General features: G+C 34.3%; 2 protein-coding genes and 1 long non-coding RNA gene across 5 annotated transcripts; 1 reads left to right on the top strand and 2 right to left on the bottom strand.

Annotated features, from left to right (window-relative positions):
• LOC110613171 (nudix hydrolase 12, mitochondrial) lies at positions 1–2,634 on the bottom strand. The gene is made up of 6 exons (XM_021754175.2): positions 2,203–2,634; positions 2,033–2,113; positions 1,022–1,136; positions 810–893; positions 566–715; positions 1–477 (listed from the first exon to the last, which is right to left on the bottom strand). The coding sequence occupies exons 2-6, from the start codon at positions 2,101–2,103 to the stop codon at positions 214–216; spliced, it is 684 nt and encodes a 227-aa protein (XP_021609867.1). The 5' UTR covers positions 2,104–2,113; positions 2,203–2,634; the 3' UTR covers positions 1–213.
• Positions 2,635–9,195: 6,561 nt separating this feature from the next.
• On the bottom strand, positions 9,196–14,379 carry LOC110613834. Of its 2 annotated transcripts, XM_021755178.2 has the most exons (6): positions 13,950–14,379; positions 13,702–13,851; positions 10,684–11,020; positions 10,363–10,470; positions 10,250–10,290; positions 9,196–10,156 (listed from the first exon to the last, which is right to left on the bottom strand). In XM_021755178.2, exons 1-6 carry the CDS (start codon positions 14,289–14,291, stop codon positions 9,491–9,493), a joined length of 1,644 nt encoding a protein of 547 aa, XP_021610870.1. In that variant the 5' UTR covers positions 14,292–14,379; the 3' UTR covers positions 9,196–9,490. The 2 variants fall into 2 exon arrangements, with proteins under 2 accessions (XP_021610870.1, XP_021610869.1); XM_021755177.2 differs by having other exon boundaries at positions 9,196–10,290.
• Positions 14,380–21,623: 7,244 nt separating this feature from the next.
• LOC110613229 lies at positions 21,624–23,939 on the top strand. Of its 2 annotated transcripts, XR_002487576.2 has the most exons (3): positions 21,624–23,013; positions 23,295–23,604; positions 23,687–23,939. It is a non-coding gene; the product is annotated as an uncharacterized LOC110613229 (long non-coding RNA). The 2 variants fall into 2 exon arrangements; XR_002487575.2 differs by having other exon boundaries at positions 23,295–23,939.
• Positions 23,940–25,292: the final 1,353 nt, after the last annotated feature.

Here is a 25,292-nt window from a genome sequence, read left to right as displayed (position 1 = left end):
ACTCTGCTGCAAACTTTTTCATGACTAAATTAAACATGCAAATTCTTCCTTGGTAGAGGAATAGCAAAAATGTCTGCAATCAACAGAAATTACAGAAAAAAAAAAAAAGAAGATTCCACTTCGAATTCTGACTAAATTAACCTACTGGAAACTGTGGAATCATGCAATGGAATCTACAACCTACACAGATTGGTATAGGTGGAAGATCTTTTGTCAGTGGCAATTCCTCAGAGGAATTTGCCAGGGAAATGAAATTACCCCATTGTGCTGGCCATTCACGGGCGTTGCACAGCAGTTTGATGACAGTATTGCACACTCTGCAACAACTTCCGGCACCGGCACTGGCACTGAGGAGACTTCCACTATCTCTTCCTTCATCTCAGGTTTCTTGTCCTCTGCTATGACTCCTAAAAATATTTCCAGCGCTTCTCTCATCCATTCATATCGACAGAATTCAAATGCATCTTTTACGTTTAGCTGCAAGATTCAAGTTTGTTTTAGTATATACTTCGCCTGCAGATTGCACTAGAGATTTGGTAAAATAATTTTTCTAGTATACACTAACCCATTTTCTATTGCGATTTGCCTGTTCAGGCCAGCTCTCGAGCTCCTCGGTCACCTCTAGAGCAAACATGAATCCTTTGCAGCCTCCTTCCAGGGTGCATGGATCTTGTCTACTCTTGCTTTTGAAGTGCCAAACTCCAAGGGGAACTTCCTGAAAACAAAAAATAAAATAAAATTCAGCCTGATTTTTAGAGCAAAACATCAATTTAGTGCTGCAGAAGAAGGAGAACAAAACCTAAACCTACTCTGAGATTTCCTTTCACTCCTGCTTCTTCTATGGCTTCTCTGCAAGCAGCTTCGTACACAGTCTCATCATCTTCCCATCCACCCTGACAACAGAAGAAAAGAAGGAAACTGAAAAAATGAAGGGCAAGAACCAAACAGGCAAATTGGCAAAAGAACAGCAACAATAACAGTTTTGTGTTCTGAAAACCTGATGAAAAAGACAAGGTCATACCTTAGGAAACACAAGATCAGTTCGATTTGGTGAGGAAACCATGACGACTTCTATCCTGTTTTCTAAGTCATCCTTTTCTTCTTCGTCTTCTTTTCTTAGTCTGTAAGGAATACATCTGATGCACACAAATATAAAGTCAGCAGATGTCCATGAACCATATTCTCATATGCAGCAGCTACTTGCAGATCATGTATTTTGTATATAATAAATTGTAAAATCTGAATTTTCACAGCAACAGCAAAAGGTAGATGAATCCATTTTGTTCTTCACATCATTGCCACGCAGTAGAGTTAAATCTACTTATCATTCTTTGATATGGATATGGAGTTAAATCTACTTAACATTCATTAATCGAGAAGATGACCACAAGACTAAATTACCCAGAAAATCATTTATAAAATATCTTTCTTCTTCTTTTTTTCCTCTTAAAGAAAAGGTTAATATTTAAGGGAAAGTTGGCCAAGGACTCTATAGAGACAATGAAAGAACAATGAAGTCCCACAACATAATCACCTCTCAAATCATCCACCTAAAACCTGCTGCTCTGACAATGAAGGCCAAGCAAAGCCAAAATGCGTATTTAACTAATTAAAATATGTTTTTTTTTTGGTTAACAATTTCCACATTACAGGACAAACTAAATCATGCCAAAACACAAGATTAAGAGAAATGTCAATAATATAAAGCTTTAAAAAATATATGGACCATTATCTCAATAAAAACTTGAGAGATTCTTTCTGAGTACATGGAGTTAGAGGAGAGAAAAGGTACTGAACTAAAATACGACAAAAATTTACAGTTTCCCAGAAACAAGTGGGGGGTTACAGAACAGGCCAAATTCACTGCTGAACCCTGAGAAAAACAAAGAAAATGAATGGCAACAAAGAGAAAACAAGAAATGATCCAAACAATAGAAAGCAAATAGGCAAAACCCAAGAACCCAGCTTCCTCTACCACTAAAAAACAACAAAAACACCTAGGAATTTACACAAACAGGAAGAGGAGTATTACCCAGAAACAAGGCGAACATTGTTCTCATAACGTTGTCGGTGTCTCCCCGTTCTTGCTAGAATATATGACATGTTCTTTCTTCTGTAACGACAAAATCCTTCTTCCTTTAGCAGAAATAGATCAAAGAGCTTAATTTATAACCATAAATAGAGATTAAGAGAGAAGAATACCAAGATTTTGTTTCTGGGTTTAAATTCCAGGTAAATGAAAACAATATCTACAATACCCTGGAAGTTTCAACCGCAAAAGACCTCAATTTCTGAAATGACTTAAAACAGGCCATATTTGAGATTAAGATTAAGAAACAGAGGTTTCCTGAGCAGCCCACAAGTTCTTTATCGTTGTACTGCCCTGTCTGTGTGTGACTGTGTTTCAGAGGGAAGATTAAAACACACAAACTCTCCTATGTGGCTGTACGTAAGAACCAGAATGGGAACAAAGAGGAGGAGAAGGAAGAGAAGAAGAACAAGAAGAAGAAGGAAAGAGATTAAGGAAAGCAAGAATTTTTAGTTGCTGAGAAAGTGAAGGAAAACACAAAGTCAGAAACAGAGGAAAGAGAAGCAGAGAGGCAGAGATATTCGCGGGGCCGAGCAACGGCATCCGTTTTTGTAACGAGTCTGTAACTGAATTATATACTGTGAAAACTACTATTTACCCTATAATATAAAAAATATTTATTAATTTATCTTTTAATTTTAAAAAATATATTAAAATATTAATAATATTTAAAAAAAATTATTAATTAATAAATTCATTAATTTTATATGATAATTATGAATATTCATAATTATAAAAAATATATATAATTAATTGATCTTAGTGTAGTTTAATTTAGTTTTAATCATGATTTAAAACAGTCAAATCTAATTAAAAGAAGATAAAAAAATTAAAATCAAATAAACTGATTTCAATTATTTTTAATTTAAGGTTGCTTTCAAAAAAAATATTTTTAATTTAAGGCAAAATATATATTTGTATACTAAACTTGTAAAAAAGCTTGTAATATTCAGTGTTTTAAAAATATTATTTGAATTATTTAAAAATAGAAATAAAGTAATTTTGAAATTTTAGTCAGTCGCTAGTATTAATCATCTATAATATACTTAAATAAATTTTAACTTAAAAATAATATTATTAATACTGATAGACTTAATCTGAGTGGTAAGTGTGTCGGAATAAATTAAATTTTACTTTATAAATTTATATTTTTTTAAAAAATATTATTTAAATGTATAAAATATACGATGAATTCTAATTTTAAAATTTATATATTTTATATAATTATTTTTATTAAAATATTGATTATTAATAATAAAATTAAATAATAATATAAATTTTATAAATATATATCAATGCATTAAAAAAATTGGAATCTTCTACTCTCAACCACTAATTGGTAATATTTTAAAGAATTGACCAAATAATACTTTGATTATAGAAAAATAAAATGCTAAAAAAACCTATATTAAAAAAGCTTATGTTTAATGATCATTGTGCATAACAATGATTAAAGTAATAATTAATTGCACATCTAATATTTTTAATTAGTTACCCCGGTGAGAATTTTCCAAGTCAATTGCAGGCCGGCCGGCAGTCATGCATGGGACGGAGGAGACCAACGGCCACCCCACACCCACCACTAGCCCTACTAATAAATTCAAAACGACAACTTAAATCCAAAGAAATCTCAGTAGGGAAAAAAATCCGTATGGCCATTTCTAAAAAAATCTTAAATAAAAGGCAATGCAATAAATAAAATTATAAAAAATAATATATTATTTTGTAAAAAAAAAAAAGAAATGAGAAAGTTAAGGCCATGCAGCATTAAATACCAAAACGACATTAAAAATCTCCACATGCAACTTCACATGCTCAAACCCCTCAACCCAAGACCAACTGCAAGCCTCAAATTCACTCTCCAAATTTCATCATTTTTTTAAAAAATAATTTATTCTTTACTTTAAGGTTTGCTTAATTTTTTTTTATTAATTTTTTTTTTCATTAAAGGAAAGTATCAAATCATAATAATCTGTGTCTCAACAGACAAATTTTGACCAAAAGCCGTCCATAAATTTATGGCAAAATCTATGATTTACATGATAATTAATTATCATTAGTCCCATTTCAAAAAAAAATTTTAATTATGATTAGTTATGTAAGAGATTTTATTGATTATAGTTTTGTGATCGAAAAATTTTAAGATTAATTTTTTAATATGTTATTTTAAAATTCTCAAAAGGTGACGTTTTGTATGTAATTATTAAAGTTTTGGCTTTACGCTATTATTTATTATTTACTGTAGAATTTCTTTTTTTTAATGGTTATATTCTTATGTAACAGTGATTAGTATTCAGTTTAAATAAAAAAAATTAATCGAATTAAATTAATTTAAAATTTTGATTCGATTTTTATTTATTTTGATTTAATTTGATTTTAATTTAAAAAAATTTTAAAAATTAAATCGAACTGATTAATGATAATAGTATATTATTTTTAATAATTTAGAGAAGTTAGATGGTTAAAATATTTTAATTAAATTTTAAAATGTTAAAAATAAAATATAAAAAATAAAAAATTTATTAAAATTCAAATTGATCGAATCAAATCAAATTGATTTGATTTAATTCAATTTCTGATCAAAATCAGTTCGATTTGATTTTTATAAATATCAAAATTTTAATTTTAATTTATTTAATTTAGTTTAGTCAAAATCGAACCAATAAAATGCTCACTTCTATTCTCACGGACTCCCTTCAAGTATTTAAACTTTTTATTTTTCGATTTTAAATTTTTTATTTAAAATATTTTAAAATTTAACTAAATAAATTTATCATCGATTTCAACCGGTAAGTGCCAGTACGTTCAAACTATATTTACATATACAGTGATTAATAAAAATTTTCAGTTAAAAAAATATATTATACTTAAGTTTGAAAAAAAAGGATTCTTCAGCTACTAATCATTGATGGTTAGGTTATTCGTTTTATTCTTCTCAATATTCTCCATAGATTATAATTGATTTTATAACATGAACACAAGAAATTACAACTTTTTATATAAAGAAAAAATTACAAGTTTTTCATAGAGAATTTGGAGTATGGAGATTCGAATTATATTTTGTAATCGTAAGATAAATCAGATATAAATAATATTTTAAATTTAAAGTTTATTTTGAATTAAAATGTTAATTTTTTTAATTAAAAAATTACTTCTTTTATTTTAAAAATGAAGCATATATGCATGTGTGAATTATTGAATTTGACATTTTTTAATAATATTTCAGAATTAGGGCTGTGCAATCGATCGGTTCGGTTCCGAATCGAATCAAATCGATAAAATCAAAAATCGAAATGTTAAAATTTTAAAAATTGAAAAAATTGATTATGAAAATATAATCGAACCGAATCAAACCGATAAAAATCAGTTTGATTCGATTCAAACCGAAATCTGTTGGGTTGGGCTTGGGGCCGAAAGGGATGGAGGGGTTGGGGTGCTGGGTTGGGTACGAGAGGTCAGAGGGGGGCTTGGGCTTGGGCCTAGCCACTAAATCAGTTTTTCGGTTTGATCAGTTATTTAACATGTTTAAACCGAACCGAACCGAAAACCGAATAATTTTAAATATAATAACTGAATCAAATCGATTATTTCAAAAAATCGAATCGAAAAACCGAAATCAACCGGTTCAATTTGATTTTTCAATTTAGACCAAAATATGCTCTCCCCTATTCAGAATAATATGAACTGAAATGGATTTTATCAAGTAGGCAAATAGGTAAAAAGAAGGCCACCTTGATTAGGTAAAACGGAATGGAATCTCTGGCAAAATTTTCCATGGGACGTACTGACTAAAGTTGTACGAGATTCGATCTGGCCGGCTTTCAAATCGTGAATCGGAGTGATTTAATTTAGAATAAATAAATTTTAGTTTATAAATTAAATTAAAACCATTTATTAAGAGTCGATTATGGCAAAAATTTTTGTTTAAAAAATAATATTTTATTATTTGTTTTTTTTTTTATTTTTTACTATAAAAATCAATAATGCTGTATTATAACTCTATAAGTTTTATAAATTTTAATGTATAAAGTATTAATATTATTATAATTTTAAAAATTTTAAATCGAGACAAAATTATATTGTGTTAAATCGAAGCCATTTGAAATAGAAATCAGTTTGAACAGTAAAGTTTTGTGAATTAGCAGTTTGAATCAAAATCAGATTGGAATCAACCCGTGGCTTGGTCTAACCTCCACACTCAACTCCAGTCGGATTGTGGACAGCATTTAAAGAAGTAATTTTCGTAGAGATTCTTTTGGAAATGGAATTTGAGACGCATGTATGATATAGCTAATTTGCTTTGCATTTGGAATATGAGCTAGCTTTGCTTTTTTGCCATGCACTCACCAGGAAATGTACCTGTTGTTGGGCATCTATTGGTAAAATTGGCTCTTTTAACACATGATTCTCTTTTCTTTGAGATGTACTTTGTTGAAAAAACCATCAATATGGAAAAAGGAATCTCATCTCAAATCATGGTTTGGGAACTCTTATACTTTAAAGAGAAAAAGAGTGAACCATAAAGTTTTATCGTGGAGGGGAGGTTTTTGACACCGAATTTTTTCTATATCCGACTGTTTGATACAATTTTGATATTTCAACATTTTAAAGTTTCATCGGTGAGGTTTGTTGTTAGACTTTATTTATAGTATTTTATTTTATAGTTTTATGTTTATCGGATTTTGGTTTATAGGGTTTTCGACTCGACAATTTGGGGAAGACATTTATTTTGCTGACATCAATAACTAAGGATTGCATTACTACGTTCAATAATTAATACTCTCGGCTCTTATTGAAGATGTAGTCTTTTTATTATTTTTAGCGGTCGATTGGTGATAAAGAGTTGATCGAAATTTAAATATTAAAGATACACAAAAACCTCACACCAAAAATTAGATTTTTTGAAAATCAAAGGCAACTACCGAATCAAAACAAATGCCATCTTGATTTTAAAAATTATATTAAAAAAAAAATAAAAACACAACAAAATATAGCCACACACCAATGAAAGGAGTGATTATGGACTATAGAACCAAACAAAACAAACGTTTTCAACCAATTGATTTTTTTTTAAATATATATTTATATAATAATAATAATAATTATTATTATTATTATTATAAACTGTTAACATTTTTTTGAGGGGGTTGGTCTTTTCAAATGATCAAATACTAGACGATGACATCAGGCGAAAACATTAAAATTATCATTGTGACTTAAACAAGTAAAAAATACTTACGATTATTATATTTGTAAATATAAAAAATTGATGGTGGAATTGGAAAATTCAAAACACGTGACAGTGGTGGGACCTGTTGATCGATGTGGAGACATGTCATTAGTCGTTATCTAAACGTCACGACAACTACGACACATGGCTCCATTTGGCAGGAACAAGGGCCCCACTATTTTCCACATCAAATATTTATATACCTTTTAATTATTAAATACATAAAAGGTAGCTTTGATAATTACTTTACATAAAATAAAATTAACTATTTTAAAAATATTTTAATTTATATAATTTTATACCTTAAAAAATTAAACCAACCTGAAATAATAATATATTTATCACAATAATAAACATATAAGTATTTTTTTTCTAAAATTAATATAAAATATTTTTTTTAAAAAAATTATTATATGAATTTATTATTTCATCATTATTGCTATAAAGATGTAAACTGAGGGAGGTTATATCTAATCTCTATAATAAATTCATTAATGTCGTTAACTTTAAACCGATGTTTAATTTTACTTAAATTTAGGCTTTTGATTAATCAAATGTTGTGATTTAAGATTAAATTAACTCATTTCTACTTTAAAAATATTTTTAAATTGTATAATAAATTTTAATTTTGTAAAAATATTTAACAGTAAACATTAATTATTCTTACTTTAATAATAATCGTGATATATTTTTCCATTAATATATAAAATTATTCCAGTGCCTTTATTTTTTTATATATATTAATAAAATTAATTTTTATTAAATATTAAAAAATAATAATTAATGAGAGTTTATTTTGAAAATAATATAAAATAAAATAGAATTATAATAATTAATTTATATGTTATTATAATTAAAAAAATAAATAATAATTTTGAGATAAATAAATAAATAAAATTATAAAAAAATAATAATATTTTATTATTAAAAATTAAAAAAATTTAATGTTTTATTATTTTTTTGCTGGATCGGTTAATTATAATTTTATTATATGAAAGGAAAAATTGAGAGGAAGCGTTGACTTGGGAGTCGGGGGCGTTTGGATTTTTGTTTTTAAAGGCTTTTGGAGTTAACATGGCAAAACGACATGACATGTGCCATTTTCAAAGGCTAAATTTTTATGAATTGGATTTGTTCTCTCCCTCTATCCTCATCTATTCTCAGCCACATTAATCCTTAGTATTTTAAAATATAAACTTTTAAATAATTTATAATAATTTTTAAATTAAAAAAATCATTTTTAAATATGATTCACAATATCTGCCATCTAAGATTTATATACTTAAATTAATAAAAATAATTAAATGCTTTAATTTTAAAAAAAATTATAATAATTTATTAAGAATATCTTTTAGATAATCATATTTTTTCAATATTAATATAAAATATTTAATAACTTATAATAATTTATAACTCTTTTTCTCCCTGCTTACCTCTTTTACAACTTCAACAAAAATAGTGTAAAAAGGGGATAGCTACTGCTTGGTGAGTCTAAATATAAATTTTCTTTTACAGTTTCCTGTTATGAATTTATGTATTTTTTCTTTATTAAAACTCTATTTATTTTGTAAATAAATTTTTATTAACTCTTCTATTCTTCAATATAGAGTCTGTCTATTTTAAAAAAATAATTTGTGCATAAAAATATTTTTTAACAATATAAATTATTTTTTATTATTTAATTATAGTGATAAAATTTTTTAAAAAATAGTAATTTTTTCTTAAAAAATACTTAATTTTTTAAATTATATTAACTAATTTTCAACCTCAACGTGATCCAAAAAAATAATTGTACTAAAATTGGCAACAGAGGATTGATAAGTTTTGAAGCACTCCCATGAATTTCACGTGCAGACATCTAAACACCACTTGCGCATACTGAAATCATTTGTATTAGAAAGATACATCACGCAAATTATAAAAGCTAAGGTTGCCACTGCAATTTCCGCAGCATCTAATAGGTCACTCCAATCCAATCATTAAAATCCTGCTTTTTCTACAATCTTAATGAAAGGAGAGGAAGACAAAGGTGGATACACATCCTGCAATTCCCACAACATCATAATTTACATAACTTACAATCATGTTCTATACATAGTTGACATGCAAACAACTTATTTTACATACTCGGTACCGTTGCATAATCAGATTCCCAAATAACATTTGACATATCACTTTTCCAGCCAAACTCTTGCGGTCTCCAACGCTGCCTTCGCTGCACAATTCACCGAGTCTCTCCGCCGTTCCAGTTCTAAAGCTTCTTTCATCTTCTCAGAAGCAGCCTCCATACTTTTCTTTGCCTCTAACATATCCTCAGAAATTTCATCAACACGAGTTTTGCGCGCCAATGTCTCTGTCTCACAAGAAAACAATTGTTTCTCAAGTTGAAGAAGCATGGTCTTGACCCTTGAAACTTCTTCCTGGAGTGACTGAAGGTGATTATTTGAAGCCCGATAAGCAGTTGCTGCCTCTGCATGGAGACGAGAAACATTGTCATACTGAACTTTCTCACTGTCAAACACCTTGGTTAGTTCTTGAGAAGAAAGGCCTTTGGACATAGATATTTCAATTGAAGCCAGTTTTGATCTGTTGTGAATATATTCCTTCACATTCTCTCCAAAGGGACCACATTCAATGGAAAGATTCTGTAAGGTCTTCAAAGTGGCTTCTGCCACCTTAACCATCGCTCCATGACGGACTGGGCTCATAGACTCGAGAGTATTAAGAAGAGCTAGCCCATATTCCTTCAAGATCGACTTTGATTCATCTTGTGTTATACCAAAAGGCTCATTGAGCCCTGAAGCTTCTTCAAAAGCACCACCTAAAATCTGAGTGTCCTGTCTAGGATTAGGAGACAGTGGCATATCAGTTGCAGTATTTGAAGCACTATCTGTTAAGGGAAATGATTCTTCAATTTCAGAAATATTTACATCTTCCAAAATGGTAACAGGGTCAAAGGAAGGGAAAATACCTGCAAAAAGATGCATGTGTGAAAACCCAGGAAAAAAAAAGGTAAACAAACAAATGAATGGACCATGCTTACAACAAAGGATGGGCAAGACAGGGAGATCTTTTATGCCCTGAGATGGAGGGAAAGCGAGCCGACCCAACCAGCCATAGCCATGAAGACCTAAAACCTGGTAAATAACATCTACCAAGCATCAAAAAGAAGAAAAAAATTATTACATCAATATAGTGGAACATCAACGCTAAGAATATCTTAAAGGTTAAAAAGAAAATGAATGTTGGTATATATCACATCCACATCCCCACAGCAAAACAGCGGTCCCCCCCCCCCCCCCCCCCAAAACAAAAAAAAAAAAAAACAAAAAACAAAGTAAAGGACCTCAAGATAAACACACACCTTGAGTTATAGTCCTCCCCGAGCCAGAAATTTGTCTCTTCAACACTTTCAGGCAATGATTCTGTGATTGATGGGTTGGATTGAGAACTTGAAGTTGATCCTTTGACTCCACATCTTGCATGATGAGGTCCCCATTGGAAACTTCATCTGGCTCTGAAGTAACAGAGGTTGGCAGATTTGTGGCATTTTCATCAGCCCCAACAACAGGCAACTCTGGCAGTATGTTAGAACTCACCTCTTTATTGTCTAATTCATTAATTGCAGTATGCACATGTCTTTTCATCATTGTATTTACTTCAAAATCAGCCCACTGGAAAAAACTGCAAGCTCCATGATTCTGCATCAAAGTCGCAATATTTTGATCAGAATCCAAATGACATCCCAAAGCAATTAGTTTAAACAGTCAGATGGATGTAAATATCACAAGATACATAACCCACAAACAGATCCAAATTCTCATTGTTGGATGAAACCATTTCAAATGTCAGTGGTAATATTGAAAGAAAGGATTACAAGCATTTAGTGGAAAACATGCTAATACCCAATTAAAAAAGTTAGATGGTATGATATTGTACATGCAAAATGAAATATTTAATGCTTAATGAATATACTTAAACCAAGTCATCATACAACAAAACCTAAAACAAATAACATTGGTATCAAATTACTTAAAAATTTTACCCCACAAAGGTCAACAAGTTGGTCATTTGGACTTTATCTTCGCAAAAAGTATGCTTTAGTAGTCTGCCCACCAACTGTGTCACATGAATTAAAAGCAGCTAAAAAAAAAAAGAAAAGAAAAGAAAAGAAAAGAAAAGCAGCACCACAGGAAGGTTTGGCCATTGAAAATAAAAAAGGGGAAAGAGATTGACTGATATTTGTTACAACATACAAGTTCCTCATATTCGTTATGATCGCATATGTCTAGGGATGCTACTATGGCAATCCATAAATAAAATCACATTTGGCCTAGTTTGGGATTTTCATACTCCAATAATAGAAATACAGAGACAAATAGAAATACTATCACAACATAACAATTTAAAAAACTTGAAAATTGGGTAAATTATTACCATGTCCTCGAGGTTTAACCTATCTAATTAAAATGTCCATGTACTTTTGATATTAGAATAAAAAATCCTTGCAGTTTTTTCCGTTAATCACTAAGGACATCCATCTTAGTTACTCTCATTTAAGAGAGAAATCTTTTTAATTCTCTAAATGCCCTAAAAAAGAAATACAAATAGAGAAATAGAAAGAAGCTTTTTGAGGAAGAGCTGAGGTCGTTCTTTGTGGAGAATTTGGGGAGTAAAGATGATAGGAGTTGTAGAACACAGATTGAGCTCTTGGAGGAACAGATTGTTAATCACGAGAGAGATGTTGAACCAACGGCCTCTGTTCTTAATGGCTTTGTTGCAATTACAAGGTATTGTAGGTTTTTGCTTTTTGGGTTTGCCACAGACAAGGTGGAGTTGCAATTTGAGGGTCTGAAGAAGCCAAGAAAAGGGTTGATTGCCCGAGAGATTACAGACACTTTTATCACAATATCGAAGGATTTTTGTTGCCCAATATCACTGGATTTGATGCGAGATCCAGTGATAATTTCTATTGGACAAACATATGATCAGAGTTCAATTTCCAGGTGGGTAGAAGAAGGGCATTGTACTTGCCCCAAGACAGGGGCAAATGCTCACTAATAACTGCCTTGTCCCTAATCGGGCTTTGAGCAATTTGATTGTACAATGGTGCACTGCTCATGGAATCCCCTATGAGCCTTTAGAGAATATAGATTCATCTGCAGAGGCTTTTGCTACAGCTTTGCCTACCAAAGCTGCACTACAAGCCAACAAAGCTACAGTAGCACTTCTCATTCAGCAACTGGCAGATGGTTCCCAAGTTGCAAAGACTATTGCTGCACGTGAAATCTGTTTGTTAGCAAAAACAGGGAAAGAAAAGTGTGCTTTCATTGCAGAAGCTGGCACAATTCCTCACCTCCACAAGCTGTTATCATCATCAAACCCTATTGCTCAAGGGAATTCTGTAACAACAATGCTTAATCTTTCAATTTACGATAAGAATAAAAGCCGAATTATGGATGAAGATGGGTGCTTGGGATTTATTGTAGAAGTATCAAGGCCTGGGCTCACAATAGAGGCAAGGGAAAATGCAGCAGCAACACTGTTCAACTTGTCAGCAGTTCATGGTTACAAGAAGAGAATAGCAGAGCTGTGGAAGCCTTGTCAAGGATGTTGAAAGTGGGGACACCATGTAGGAAGAAGGATGCTGTAACAGCTTTGTTCAATCTATTTCTCTATTTGTATTTCTTTTTTAGGGCATTTAGGCAATTAAGATTTCTCTCTTCATTGCTAAAATGAGAGTAACTAACGGCAAAGAAACAAAAATTTGGATGGATGTCCTTGGTGATTAACGGAATAAAACAACATGGATATTTTAATCTAATATCAAAAGTAAAGGGACATTTTAATTATATACGTTAAACATCCCTTGAAAAATTCTTCCTAGTAAGAAGAGCTGCTGAAGGAGATGGCCTAATAAGTTGGAAAGTAAATTCTTATACATTCCCTGATACAATTATCACATGTTATCAGTCCTGCAGTAGAGGCCAATCAAATTAAAGGAGGAGGGGCGGAGGTTAACACAAGAACAACTCCCAGTTACCCTATATATTCCAGCATAAATTTTCAATTACCAATCTACACCGAGCTCAAGGCAAAAAGCAGCCTATGATCATATGTTCAATGAAACATAAAGTCCCAGGAAACCTAAAACGACAGTGATAGGCAGTTAGACTCCAACATATTGCTTGCAATGGAAAAAAGATTAAATATTAAATCTAAAAAAAAAAAAAATAGAATAACTGGCATCAAATTCATTAATTTATATAAACAAAGAATGAGAAGGTACCCAATAAAAACCACTACATTATGAGAGAACAATCAACCAAATTTCAGTTCCAAAAAAAAAAAAAAAAAACTCAACCAATGTTGAGCAACACACCTTCTTAATCCGGCAAGCAAAGTACCATTTCTCTCCATTTGGGCCTGTGGATTCCCTACTCAGATTCAGACTACAAATTCCAACACCACAAGGGCACATAGGGGCTCTAATACTCAATTCATCGCACCATTTGAAAAAATTACAGTTAGCCTGGAAAAAATATAGTAAAATTAAGCAAGATATGGCAATCGCAATAGACATTCCGTTTAGAAGCTAAGCCGGAAGAAAAGGGCAGATAAGATATTAACCGATGATCTATCGCCAGGGCACGTGTAGAACTTCCGATCAGGATTTTTCTGAGTCCGGGAAGTAAAAACAGGACATGTGCCTCCACCACAACGGCATCGAATCAGTGGCAAACCAGAAGAACTCATGGAGCTTGATCCAGGGCTGGAGGTCTGCGATTTCTTGGGGGTTTTGTTGGGGCATTCTTTTGCCCAATGGCCTGGCCTTCTACAACTAAAGCAGGTATCTCTTGGGTTTCTCGGAGGAGTAATGGGTCCAGTAAACGGCGGCAAGGATGGTTGTGGCGGTGATGAAGGTGGCGGAGGAGTTGAAGGAAATAGATTAGCAAAATCACACTCCGTCATTTTCTCTGGCGAAGAGCTCACACAGTGATCGAGTCCAGTGAAGACAGTGAAAAAGATGATGCTAGAGAAAGCAAAAGGTGGAGATTCTGTTGAAAACGTCGCCGTCTTCTGCTTTAAAACAACTTCTTAGCTACGCTTTCATTTGATTGGCAGTTACTTGGACTCCGTCACCGACAAGTATGATCTGCATTATTAGATTGAACCGAACTAACCAACTGAACTGAGTCGCTGTAATTTAGTTTGGTTTTCTAAGTATTTTAGTTTGATTTTATTTTAACATTACTTGTCTTTGAATGACAGAAAAATTTGATAAAAATATATTTTTTAACTTATTAGAATGTCTGAATTTTAAATTAATTTATAAAATAATGTTTACTTTAATTCTTACAATTATTTTTTTTAATTTATTTTTTTTAATAAAAATTTAATATAAACTATTTATATAAAATCCATTTATACATATAAAAAAAATTTTACATCATAGTGAGAGTGCAAAAAAAGAATTCAGTAAATTTATGATTTATCATGAATTAAAATTAAATATTTAAATTTATAAAAATAGTAATAATTACATATGAATTATATTAAAAGGTAAAAAGATAATTTCACTTATATTCTAAACTTTTTATAGTACTTTAAATTTTTATAAAATAACAAAGCCACTGAGGAATAATTTTTTATAAATTTTTTAAAAATAATTAATAAAATTTACAATAAAAATAAATAAAATTATGTTTTATGACATGATTAAATTGTGATTATTAATTTATAAATTTAAGTATTTGTTGGATTTAATTTTAGTTAGCGTTGACAGCTGGATTTTTCCATCCCGTTACGAGGCCGGGCCTATAGTGACAGCCCATGATCTAAAGGTTTCTAAACTCCCGCATGAATCGGGTCCAGCCCGCTCATCCTGGAGACCGGACTCCATTTAGATCTCTCAATCAGGCCGGCCCAGCCCATCCGGCCTTGAGGCCAGACCTCCTTTGGGCTCCAGTCCTACTCTCATTTTCCGGCCCAACCCGGAGGAGGAAAGGCAGCCAGCCCATTCGCCTAGCGGGTCCATCCACATGGGTGTCAGGGGAGAATTAAATGGCCGTTACGCATGGAACAGAGACCTGATACTCTCGTACGTCCGTATCAGTATGGCAGAGACAGGTGACCCAATGGAAGTAAGGCCACGACACGTCCCTGGCAAACGAAGAAAAAGAATAAAAGGAGAGAAACACTCTCCTCTCAACTAAGTTTTTTCTAATTTCCCATAACCCTTGTAAAATCCTATTTTCTGGATCTCAAATTATCAATTGGCGCCGTATGTGGGAACCGAAGGAGATCTTTTCATCACCGGAGTTCCACTCTTACAATACCCACTGAGATCCACAATGGCCAACCATAACGAAAACAACCTTGCAAACACTCCCAATGACCTGAACTTTGTTCAGGAGGGCCAACAGGATCTCTTTCTCCAGCCCTACAACTCCAAACAACCAAACACCAATCCCCTTCAACTCCTTGCTGAACCCGGCAGGAAATGCACCCAGAGCTACCTTGTCCAACCAGGACCTCCAAACCATGGCTCTTCAACTACAAAACACTGCCCACTGGCTAGGGCAGATAATGCAACAGAGGGGCCTTAGCACCCCAGTAAAAGTGACGCCGGTGGTAGAAGAACCTCGAACTAATGAACCCCAGCCTACCTTTAACCACCCCCAAACAAACAGCAGAGAAACCGGAGGAAGAAGAAAGGCCGGGGAAGAAGAAGAACCGGAGGCGAGAGTTCATGGAAGAAGGGTGAGGGAGTTGATAGAAAACGATGAGGCAAATAGTTATTCCACCGGGACAACTAGAAGGATGGGAAGTGAAGCCTGGAAGGAGGAATACCGTCTGGAGAAGAGACCTAGACGGGAGGAAGAAAGTGTAGATCAAAAGCTGCAGAGAATGAGAAAGTAGCTATTGGCCGAGCTGGGGGCGAAGGACCCCAACCAAGCTCTCTTGCCTACCTCTTCACCCTTTTCGAAATGGGTGCAGCAGGAGACTGTACCCAAGAAAGTTATGATGCCACCTATGGCAGCATATGACGGAGCTGGCAACCCGAGGGAGCATGTCCTCAACTATAAGACTTTCATGGAGCTGCAAACTCTATCGGATGCCTTGATGTGCAAGGTATTCCCCATGACGCTCTCGGAACCAGCACGGGCGTGGTTTTACCACCCTGGAGGCTGGGAGTATCAGAAGTTTCGGGGACTTGGCTAATGCCTTCATCAGCCGGTTCATAGCCGGAGTGCCAGCATATAGGAAGACCAGCTACTTGGAGACGGTCAGGCAGAGAAGAGACGAATCGCTGAGGGAATATGTTGCCCGTTTCAACACGGAGGCCCTACAGATCCCCGAGCTGGATGAGGGCCGAGCGGTGGAGGTCATGCAGAAGGGGACGACCTCTCCCGAGTTTTTTGGTTCGTTGAGTAGAAAGCTCCCTACTACGTTGGCGGAGCTGATGAAGAGGGCGAAGAAATACATAAGGCAGGATGATGCCTTGGTGACGAGTAGATTCGCCAAGGTGGCGGAAGACAGAGGAAAAGCCCCCGAAGAAAGGAGGCTGGAAAGGCATGAGAAGAAGCAGAGCAAGAAACCTGAGCCCTACAAGCAGCCCTGGGACTGGAGAGACCAGAGACCTTTCCCTCCTCGGGTTCCAGAATAAAAGTCATTCCCTCCATGTATTCCAGAGAACCTGACCCCGCTCAACGCCTCCAGAGCCGAGGTGCTCATGGCAGTACAGGACAAGGAGTTCCTTCAATGGCCCAGGCCTATGAGAGCAGAAGCAAACCAGCGAGATCCTGACAAATACTGTCAGTATCATCGTACGCACGGCTATGACACCAACAACTGCTACCAGCTGATCAATGAGATCGAAAGGCTGATCAAGAGGGGCCACTTACGAAACTTTGTGAAGAAACCAGAAGGAGAAAGGCCCCAGCCGAATCCTACAGCAAAAAGGCCCCGGAGAGCTGGAGCAGGGCCAGTGAACGATGGCTCCAGTGGAACCATCAACATGATCGTTGGGGGAACCGGAGGTCGGATGAGCCGAAGGGGAAAGAAGAGAGGTCGAGATGGGGAAAGCAGCAGCGCCGAAGTCATGTAGGTAGTTGAGCACTCTCCAATGACCATCACCTTCTCTCCAGAGGATGCCCAGGGTGTTCAGATGCCTCATGAGGACGCCTTAGTTATTGAAGCCATCATCCACAACTACCGGGTTAATAAGATCTTGGTGGATGATGGGAGTAAGGTGAATTTGCGGCCGTACAGGGAATTCCAGCAGATGGGAATCCCTGAGGAGCAATTGGTTCGGGACTAGGCCCCAGTCAAAAGGATCGGAGGAGTCCCAGTGCCTGTGGAGGGGAAAGTAAAGCTGGCCCTCACTCTAGGAGAAGCGCCAAGGACTCGCACTCATTATGTGGTGTTCTTAGTAGCCAAACTCCCCCTGAGCTACAATGCAATATTGGGAAGACCTGCGCTATTTGACTTTGAGGCCGTAACCAGTATCAGATATCTGGCTATGAAGTTTCCAATAGAGGCAGGAGTGGGAGTAGTCAGAGGAAGCCAGGAAGAGGCAAGAGCAGTGTACCTGGCCACGGTAACAGAGCCGAGCTTGGCAGGGGAGAAGCTTGACTGGGAAGTTCTGGAGGTCCGAGATGAGAAAAAAGAGGGCAGAACAGAGCCGGTCGGAGAGCTAGAGACCTTTCCCTTATCAGAAGCAGCAACGTCGGTGTAATACCCGGCTAGACTCCGGCGTCGGAATTCCTACCGTCCGGTGGAATCTCGGATGTCGGAAACCTCTAGAAGGGTAAAATCATGTTTTTATAAAATGTTTTAATGTATTTAATGATTTTAAGTAAAAAGGAAATTGAGTTTTGAATGAAAAAGACCTATAGAGGCATTTCCAGGTTCGGCCGCTGAACCTCAAGTTCGGCCGCCGAACATTGGATGGTTTAGGGGGGCATGTTAGGCTTCCGAAAGTTGCAAAGGTTCGGCCGCCAAACCTCATGTTCGGCCGCTGAACCTCATGTTCGGCCGCCGAACTTGCATGAGATGTGGGGGCACGTTCGGCTGCCGAAAGGTGGTCTGGCAGCCCCTATATAAGAGCTCCATGGCCGAAATGGGCGAGTTTTCTCCCCATTTTCAGCCAACGGTGAGTTCATGCTCTCCTATGGTTGTTTTCAATGTTTTTCCTTTCGATCTTTCATGTTTTAACAAGCTTTATGTTGATTTGAAGATATTTGAACAAAAGAGCAAGTTTTGGAAACTTGGAGACCAAGGAATGGATCTCTCCCATCTCCAAGTTGGATCACCTCTCCTCTCGTTCATCAAGAGGTAAGAGTAGATCCATAGTTCCCTTCATGTTTTAAGTAAGTTTTATGAAGTTTCTTGGGGTAGAAATGTATGTGTAGGTTTTTGTTGAGTTTTTGGTTAAATGTGTGTTTATGAGCAATGTATGTTGGATATGCATGTTTGATGTGTTGTAGTTGGGGTTTAGGATAGTTTGAATCCCCTAGGAACTTGTATGCTTGAGTATGCATGTTGTAGAATAGGAAAATGCATGATTGAATGTGTTGGGAGGCTTTTATGCATGAAAAGGCTGAGTTTCTGCCCTTTGGGAAGAACTCAGGTTCGGCAGCCGAAGGGACTTTCGGCCGCCGAACCTGCCTGTAGTAGCATGTATCGGCTGCCGAACCCTACCCCCGAAAGTAGACTTTCGGCTCTGGAAGGGACTTTCGGCCACCGAAGGTGCCGCCGAACATGCATGAGTTTCGTCTCTGGAGGGAACCTTCGGCCGCCGAAGGTGCATGACTTTCAGCTCTGGAGGGCCTTTTGGCCGCCGAACCTGCCACCGAAAGTGCTCTGTTTAGCGCTCCTTTACATGTTTTCTATGATTGTTTTAAGGTGTTTTAGGGGGGTTTTGGGGAGTATTTTAGAGTCATGTTTTTGTATGTTAGGTTCCTCATTTGAGTTCACCTGTGTAGGTTCGGACCCGATGAACCGAGGACCTCAGCAGTGAGATAGCTGCTTCAGAGTCATTAGAGCTTCAGCTAGAGGTGAGTGGAATAACTCCTTATGCTTTAAAATAAATAAATCAGTTTTAGCATGATTCACGCATCATGAATGCCATGAGATATAATAGGATGTTTGCATTAGAATTCACGAATATGTTGTATTGCATATTATGTTGATGATGTGGATGAATGTTGAATGATCCTCTAATCCTCGTATGGTATGACATGATGTGATATGGTATGGTATGGAAGTCCAGGTCGAGGCCCATTCTACGCCCCTGGCACTATAGTAAGAGAAAGACCAGGTCGAGGCCCATTCTACGCCCCTAGCATTATTAGAATGTTATGTTATGCATGTTATGATAAGAGAAAGACCAGGTCGAGACCCATTCTACGCCCCTGGCACTATTGGAATGTGTGGAGGACTATTGGTGACAAATTCATCCTTGATGTGACTAGCTGTGATGTGATGCATTCTATGTTACCATGTGTTTTAATTATAATGTTCCATTATTCTGCTCACTGGGCTCTAGTAGCTCACCCCTCTCCCTTAACCCCCAGGTCTGCAGGTACAGGATAGACCAGGAGTTCGTCGAGAGTAAAAGAAGTCTTATGTTATGTATAGCTAGAAGTGGACATGAATATGATGTAATGTAAAAAGTATAGTATAGAAATGTAATGTATTGATGCTTATGGAAGTTTAGAGTTGTGCTTGACCATAGTATGTTGTTAATCCCTCTCTAGTACATGATCTTAAATGTTTAATGATGATTATTGTAAAACAAGCTTAATGCATGTTATGTTACCCCATTGGAGTATTTGATGAGGACTCCAGTGAGAGGTTTTATGTTATGGTTTGTGCATGCACAGGTTAAGAAAGAATGAAAGAATGAAAGAATGAATGATTAAATGAGAAAATTTCAAATTTTTATGAAATTGTTGATCATGTATGGGATTAAACAGGTATTCAGGATGAATGTTTGGCTTGCTACGGGTCTCGGCGGCCTTAAGCCGATCTGGATCCTAGCGCCGGTAGCGGTCCGATTTCCTGGTCGTTACAGTCGGCCTCACTGAAGAGCAGAAAATGGAAGTCATGGCCCTAATCCGAGGTCACGCGTCAAGCTTCGCCTAGAAGCCTTCTGACATGTCCGGGATTGACCCTGAAGTGATGACACACAAGCTGAATGTCCTCCCAGAAGCTATGCCGGTGAAGCAGAAGAAGAGAATGGTAGGAAGGGAGAAGCAACAGGCCACCAGGAAGGAGGTACAAAAGCTGGAGAAGGCAGGATTTATTAGGGAGGTTATGTACCTGCAGTGACTAGCAAATCCTGTATTAGTCAAAAAAACAAATGGCAAATATAGGATGTGTATAGATTTTACAGACCTCAATCAAGCATGTCCCAAAGATTGTTACCCCCTCCCTAATATTAATAAAATGGTCGACTCCACGGCTGATTTTGATTACATGTCGTCTTTAGATGCAATGTCTGGTTATCATTAGGGGTGAGCATTCGGTCGGTTCAGTTTAAAACCGAACTGAACCGAATAAAATGAAAACTAAAATTTTAGTGTTTATGAAAATCGAACCGAACCGATTTTGGTCAGAAACCGAATCGAACCGAACCGGTCTGATTCGGTTCGATTCGGTTCGGTTTGATCGGTTTCGATTTTTAATATTTTTTATTTTTTACACTTTATTTTTAGTATTTATAAATTTAATTAAAATATTTTAATCTTAATATGATTTAATTTCTCTATATTATTGAAAAAACATATTATTATCACTAATCGGTTCGGTTTTTTCAATTTTTTTCTGATCCAAACCGAAATAATCGAAATTTCTAAAATTAAAAACCGAACTGAAATATATAAAAAACCGAATCAAAACCGAACTGAACCGAATAAAATGAAAACTAAAATTTTAGTGTTTATGAAAATCGAACCGAACCGATTTTGGTCAGAAACCGAATCGAACCGAACCGGTCTGATTCGGTTCGATTCGGTTCGGTTTGATCGGTTTCGATTTTTAATATTTTTTATTTTTTACACTTTATTTTTAGTATTTATAAATTTAATTAAAATATTTTAATCTTAATATGATTTAATTTCTCTATATTATTGAAAAAACATATTATTATCACTAATCGGTTCGGTTTTTTCAATTTTTTTCTGATCCAAACCGAAATAATCGAAATTTCTAAAATTAAAAACCGAACTGAAATATATAAAAAACCGAATCAAAATTTTAAATCGATTCGGTTCGGTCGGTTTTTTCGGTTTGAACCAGACATAGTGAGATGCCTAGTGTTTGCTATTGTGGTAGGGATTGTTACTTGTCTGGGAAATTAAAGAGAGGGATGGAAATGTGATGGATGGGTTTCCCATCTTTCTGTTTATCAATTCTCTTTTGAGGTGACCATCGTTGCCCAATAATATTTGTTCGAGTATTATTTGAGCTACATCTGGACTCCACACTCATATAGCCACTGCAACACATTCGCATGAGTTTGCACGCTCACAAGTTATTGAAGTGTAGACTTGAATGTTTGTTGTTAATTCATAATTGTGCCAATGCTCTTGCTTGTTGAAAGTTTTTAATGTTTCTTTTACTTGAATTGAACGGCCGTGATTCGACCAGACATAGTCAGATGCCTACTTTCTATTGTGGTAGGGATTGTTACTCGTCTGGAAAATCAATGTGAGGAAAGGAAGTATGATGGATGGGTTTCCTATCTTTGTATTCACCTTCTCTAGAAGTTGTCCATCTTTGCCCAATGTTATGTAGTTAGGGGAAATTCTTAGGTGGACTCTTTTCACCATGGACCAAAGCATCTCCAAGTCACAAACACATGGGTTCCTTCATGAAAAAAAAAAAAGTAGATGGGACCCACTTGTTTGTGTCTTGGAAGTGCCTTAGTCCATGGTGGACTGGGTCCAGACAAGTATTTCTCTGTGGTTAGTTGTTTTTTGAGCTACATCTGGACTGCACATTTCCTTCTACATCTGGAATGCGCATTTCCTTCCACCCATTTTCCCTTTTTATTGTATAGTTGTTGATACATAATTAAGTCTTTGATGCATGCAAAAATATGATGCCATTTTCAAAAATATCTGCATAGGCAAAGGCTGATTCTGTCTATATATGTTGTCTTTGGTGTCTTGACATGGCTAGCTGGTTTAGATGTTTATGAATATTGTTCTCATGTTTTTGAAAGTCATGGCTTTACTAGAATTAATAAAATAATGATGCCTACCCACTTCTCAAAAAAAGATTGAAGTCCATTATTTTTTTTTTTTTGAAAGGAAGTCCTGTATTTAGTAAGGCTTCTTCTCCTCTATTGCTGCAATTCATTCTGTTTATTGTTTTTAGTCTCATGAAATATGTATATTTTTCTTTTAAACTTTGGAATTTTATCAATTCTGTACTTTACAGGGAAGGCAGCTGAGTAAGCTAAACAATAGAGGAGAATGAGCACAGTACACATACTGCCTCAGAGATTGTGGATGTGCTTTAACATTGATACTATGGTTCTGCCGGCCCTCAAAGACAGGAGAATATAAGATGTGCTAGACGTTCTTTGACATCAGTTTTCTCAATTGGATATTGAGGCGGAAAGAGAAGCCATGGCAATTAACCTAGACAGCATGCTGCAATCAATTACTAATGATAATGGGTATTTACGCCTGAACATCACCTATTCAGACGCCGCTTCTATGCTATACCATATCTCTTGAATAAAAATCTGGCTGTATCCACTACAAATTGTCTTGTTTACATGAATTTTATTTATTGTGATCTTTCATTACATGCAAGTAATAGCATTCAAACATTTAACCACTGTTTTAGGATGTACCCAGAGCAGGACTAACATGCCATCCTTTATTTAGTATAGGCACCAAAATGTTATGACTGCCAGCTTACACTGTGTATTTACTTGGACTTATTACTTCACAGGCAATGGAGGTGGTGGAGGCAGTGATGGATCCTGGATGCGGACTCCAGTGCATTTGCCCATGCACCCAAAGTTGTTGCTACCGCATGCCTCAACGCACTTTAACAGGTTCGGCAAATCTGATATTGCACATTTGATGCCACACATGATAACATTTTGCCCACAATCTCCCAAGCATATTCCCAGCGAATCATTACTACCATGAACCTGTACTGCCAAAAATACTGTCAGCAGCAGCAGCAGCGATGCAAGAAGGCGCGGTGATGAGTTGGCCTGTGAATCCATTCTGGTTCTCCAACTTCTAGTAGAGAGGTTGAATTTGAAAAGCTCAGTGTTTATATACATGGAGGTGAGATGGTTATCAATTTACGTTTAAAGTGTTTTGCTCATGCAGGAGGGATGACTGTTATTGAACTTTGGCAACACGGCAAGATAGAATGAAAGATATTGTGCATGTGATCTTCAGCCATGGTGCTTCACTTAGAAAGGAAAGGCCATTGAGGTTCTTCTATAATTTATCACAGTTTAAAATTCAAATTGAAAGCACATATCTATTGTTTCTACCTTTACTTCTGGCATGTCTATCGTTTTTTTTTTTTTTTTTTTTTTTTAAATTATTTTAATAATCTGCATGTTCAAACTCAAAATTTCGTCATCTTTGGAAGCTCGCAACTTCCATTTAAGTAAAATGCAAAATATTAATGATAATTAAGTAAATTGTTTCATTAATATAAAAACTTATAGTATATGAGTTTTAAGAATTAATTAATTATTATATTAATTAAATATCAAATTTTATTATATTTATGTAAAAAGTAAATCATATTGTTAATTGTTACACATAATTATATTATTTATTTTAATATTAATGTTAATAATATTATATGAATTAATTTATTTTAATATTTAAATATATATTTATCTAATATTTTAATACTACCATTTGATTAAATTTAAATCTATTAAAAAATTTCTAATATTTGAATTAATAATAAATTTTAATATTTGATTTTTTATAAATTGTTTTATATTTTAATATCATATATTTTTTATCTCATTTTTTAATTATATAATATTCAAATAATATTATATTTTAATTTTAATATTTAATAATTCTTACCAAAATTATTTGATAATTATCTTTTAATTTTGATTTTTTAGTATTTATATTTATTCTAAAATTTAATTTTTTATTAATTTAAATAATAAAAATATTATCCATGATAAGAATATTTAAGTAAATTTAGAGTGTTCCTAAAAATTACAACTATAATATTTACAAAAAGTATAAAAATTTCAATAGTCATCTGAAAATTAAATTTAAAAGAATTATAGTGAAATATAATAATACAGAAATTTGAAGAATTTCAATGCTCATAACAACGTTAAATATATATTTATAACTAATATAATGGAAAATATAAAGCTGGATGGGTCAAAGTTATATTTTTAATAAAAGTTTTAAATAATATATGGATATAAATGAAAATTTTAAAAAAATTTAACTAATATAATAGAAAATATAAACCTATTAATTCAAATATTTTTGTGCATTCACAATTTATATCTTAGCTCTTAGATTTTTAATTTTATATTATTAAATCAAAGCTTTAAAATTTATCATAATTTTAATCATAAGTTTAAATTAATTTTGACAAAAATTTGGTATTACCGACCAAAGTTTAAATTAATTTTAATTATATTGCACAATAAACCAAAAAAGTTGAGATGTAAATTTGAATGCCAAAAAAAGTTTGGATTATTATATTTAATAAATTAAAAATAATAAAAATACTAAATAAGATAATAGATAATGATATCATAATTTAATTAAAATTAATTTGACCTCTTTAATAAAATTGTGATAAATTTTAAAATTTTAGTTTAATTTTTTAAAATTAAAAGTTTAAAATATAAAGTGAATCAAGTGGTCCAAAACACTTCAATTCTTTTTCTATTTTTATTTTGCCTAATAAACTCTATTAAATAAATAATTAAAA

This window comes from Manihot esculenta, chromosome 4 (assembly GCF_001659605.2).
Source record: "Manihot esculenta cultivar AM560-2 chromosome 4, M.esculenta_v8, whole genome shotgun sequence".
Taxonomy (NCBI): domain Eukaryota; kingdom Viridiplantae; phylum Streptophyta; class Magnoliopsida; order Malpighiales; family Euphorbiaceae; genus Manihot; species Manihot esculenta.
The sequence above is the reverse complement of the archived record's forward strand: the minus strand, read 5'-3'. Positions and strand labels throughout refer to the sequence as shown.

What these genes read in the sequence shown, in the direction of transcription:
- LOC110613171 (XM_021754175.2), bottom strand. Translation starts at nt 2,103, where the DNA reads ATGTCATATATTCTAGCAAGAACGGGGAGACACCGACAACGTTATGAG. An exon ending in AATGTTCGCCTTGTTTCTGG is followed by an intron (nt 1,137 to 2,032) that starts GTAATACTCCTC and finishes TGTGTGCATCAG; the next exon opens with ATGTATTCCTTACAGACTAA. An exon ending in CAAATCGCAATAGAAAATGG is followed by an intron (nt 478 to 565) that starts GTTAGTGTATAC and finishes TGAATCTTGCAG; the next exon opens with CTAAACGTAAAAGATGCATT.
- LOC110613834 (XM_021755177.2), bottom strand. Translation starts at nt 14,291, where the DNA reads ATGACGGAGTGTGATTTTGCTAATCTATTTCCTTCAACTCCTCCGCCA. An exon ending in TTGCTTGCCGGATTAAGAAG is followed by an intron (nt 11,021 to 13,701) that starts GTGTGTTGCTCA and finishes ACTTTGATGCAG; the next exon opens with AATCATGGAGCTTGCAGTTT. An exon ending in TGTCTTGCCCATCCTTTGTT is followed by an intron (nt 10,291 to 10,362) that starts GTAAGCATGGTC and finishes ATCTTTTTGCAG; the next exon opens with GTATTTTCCCTTCCTTTGAC.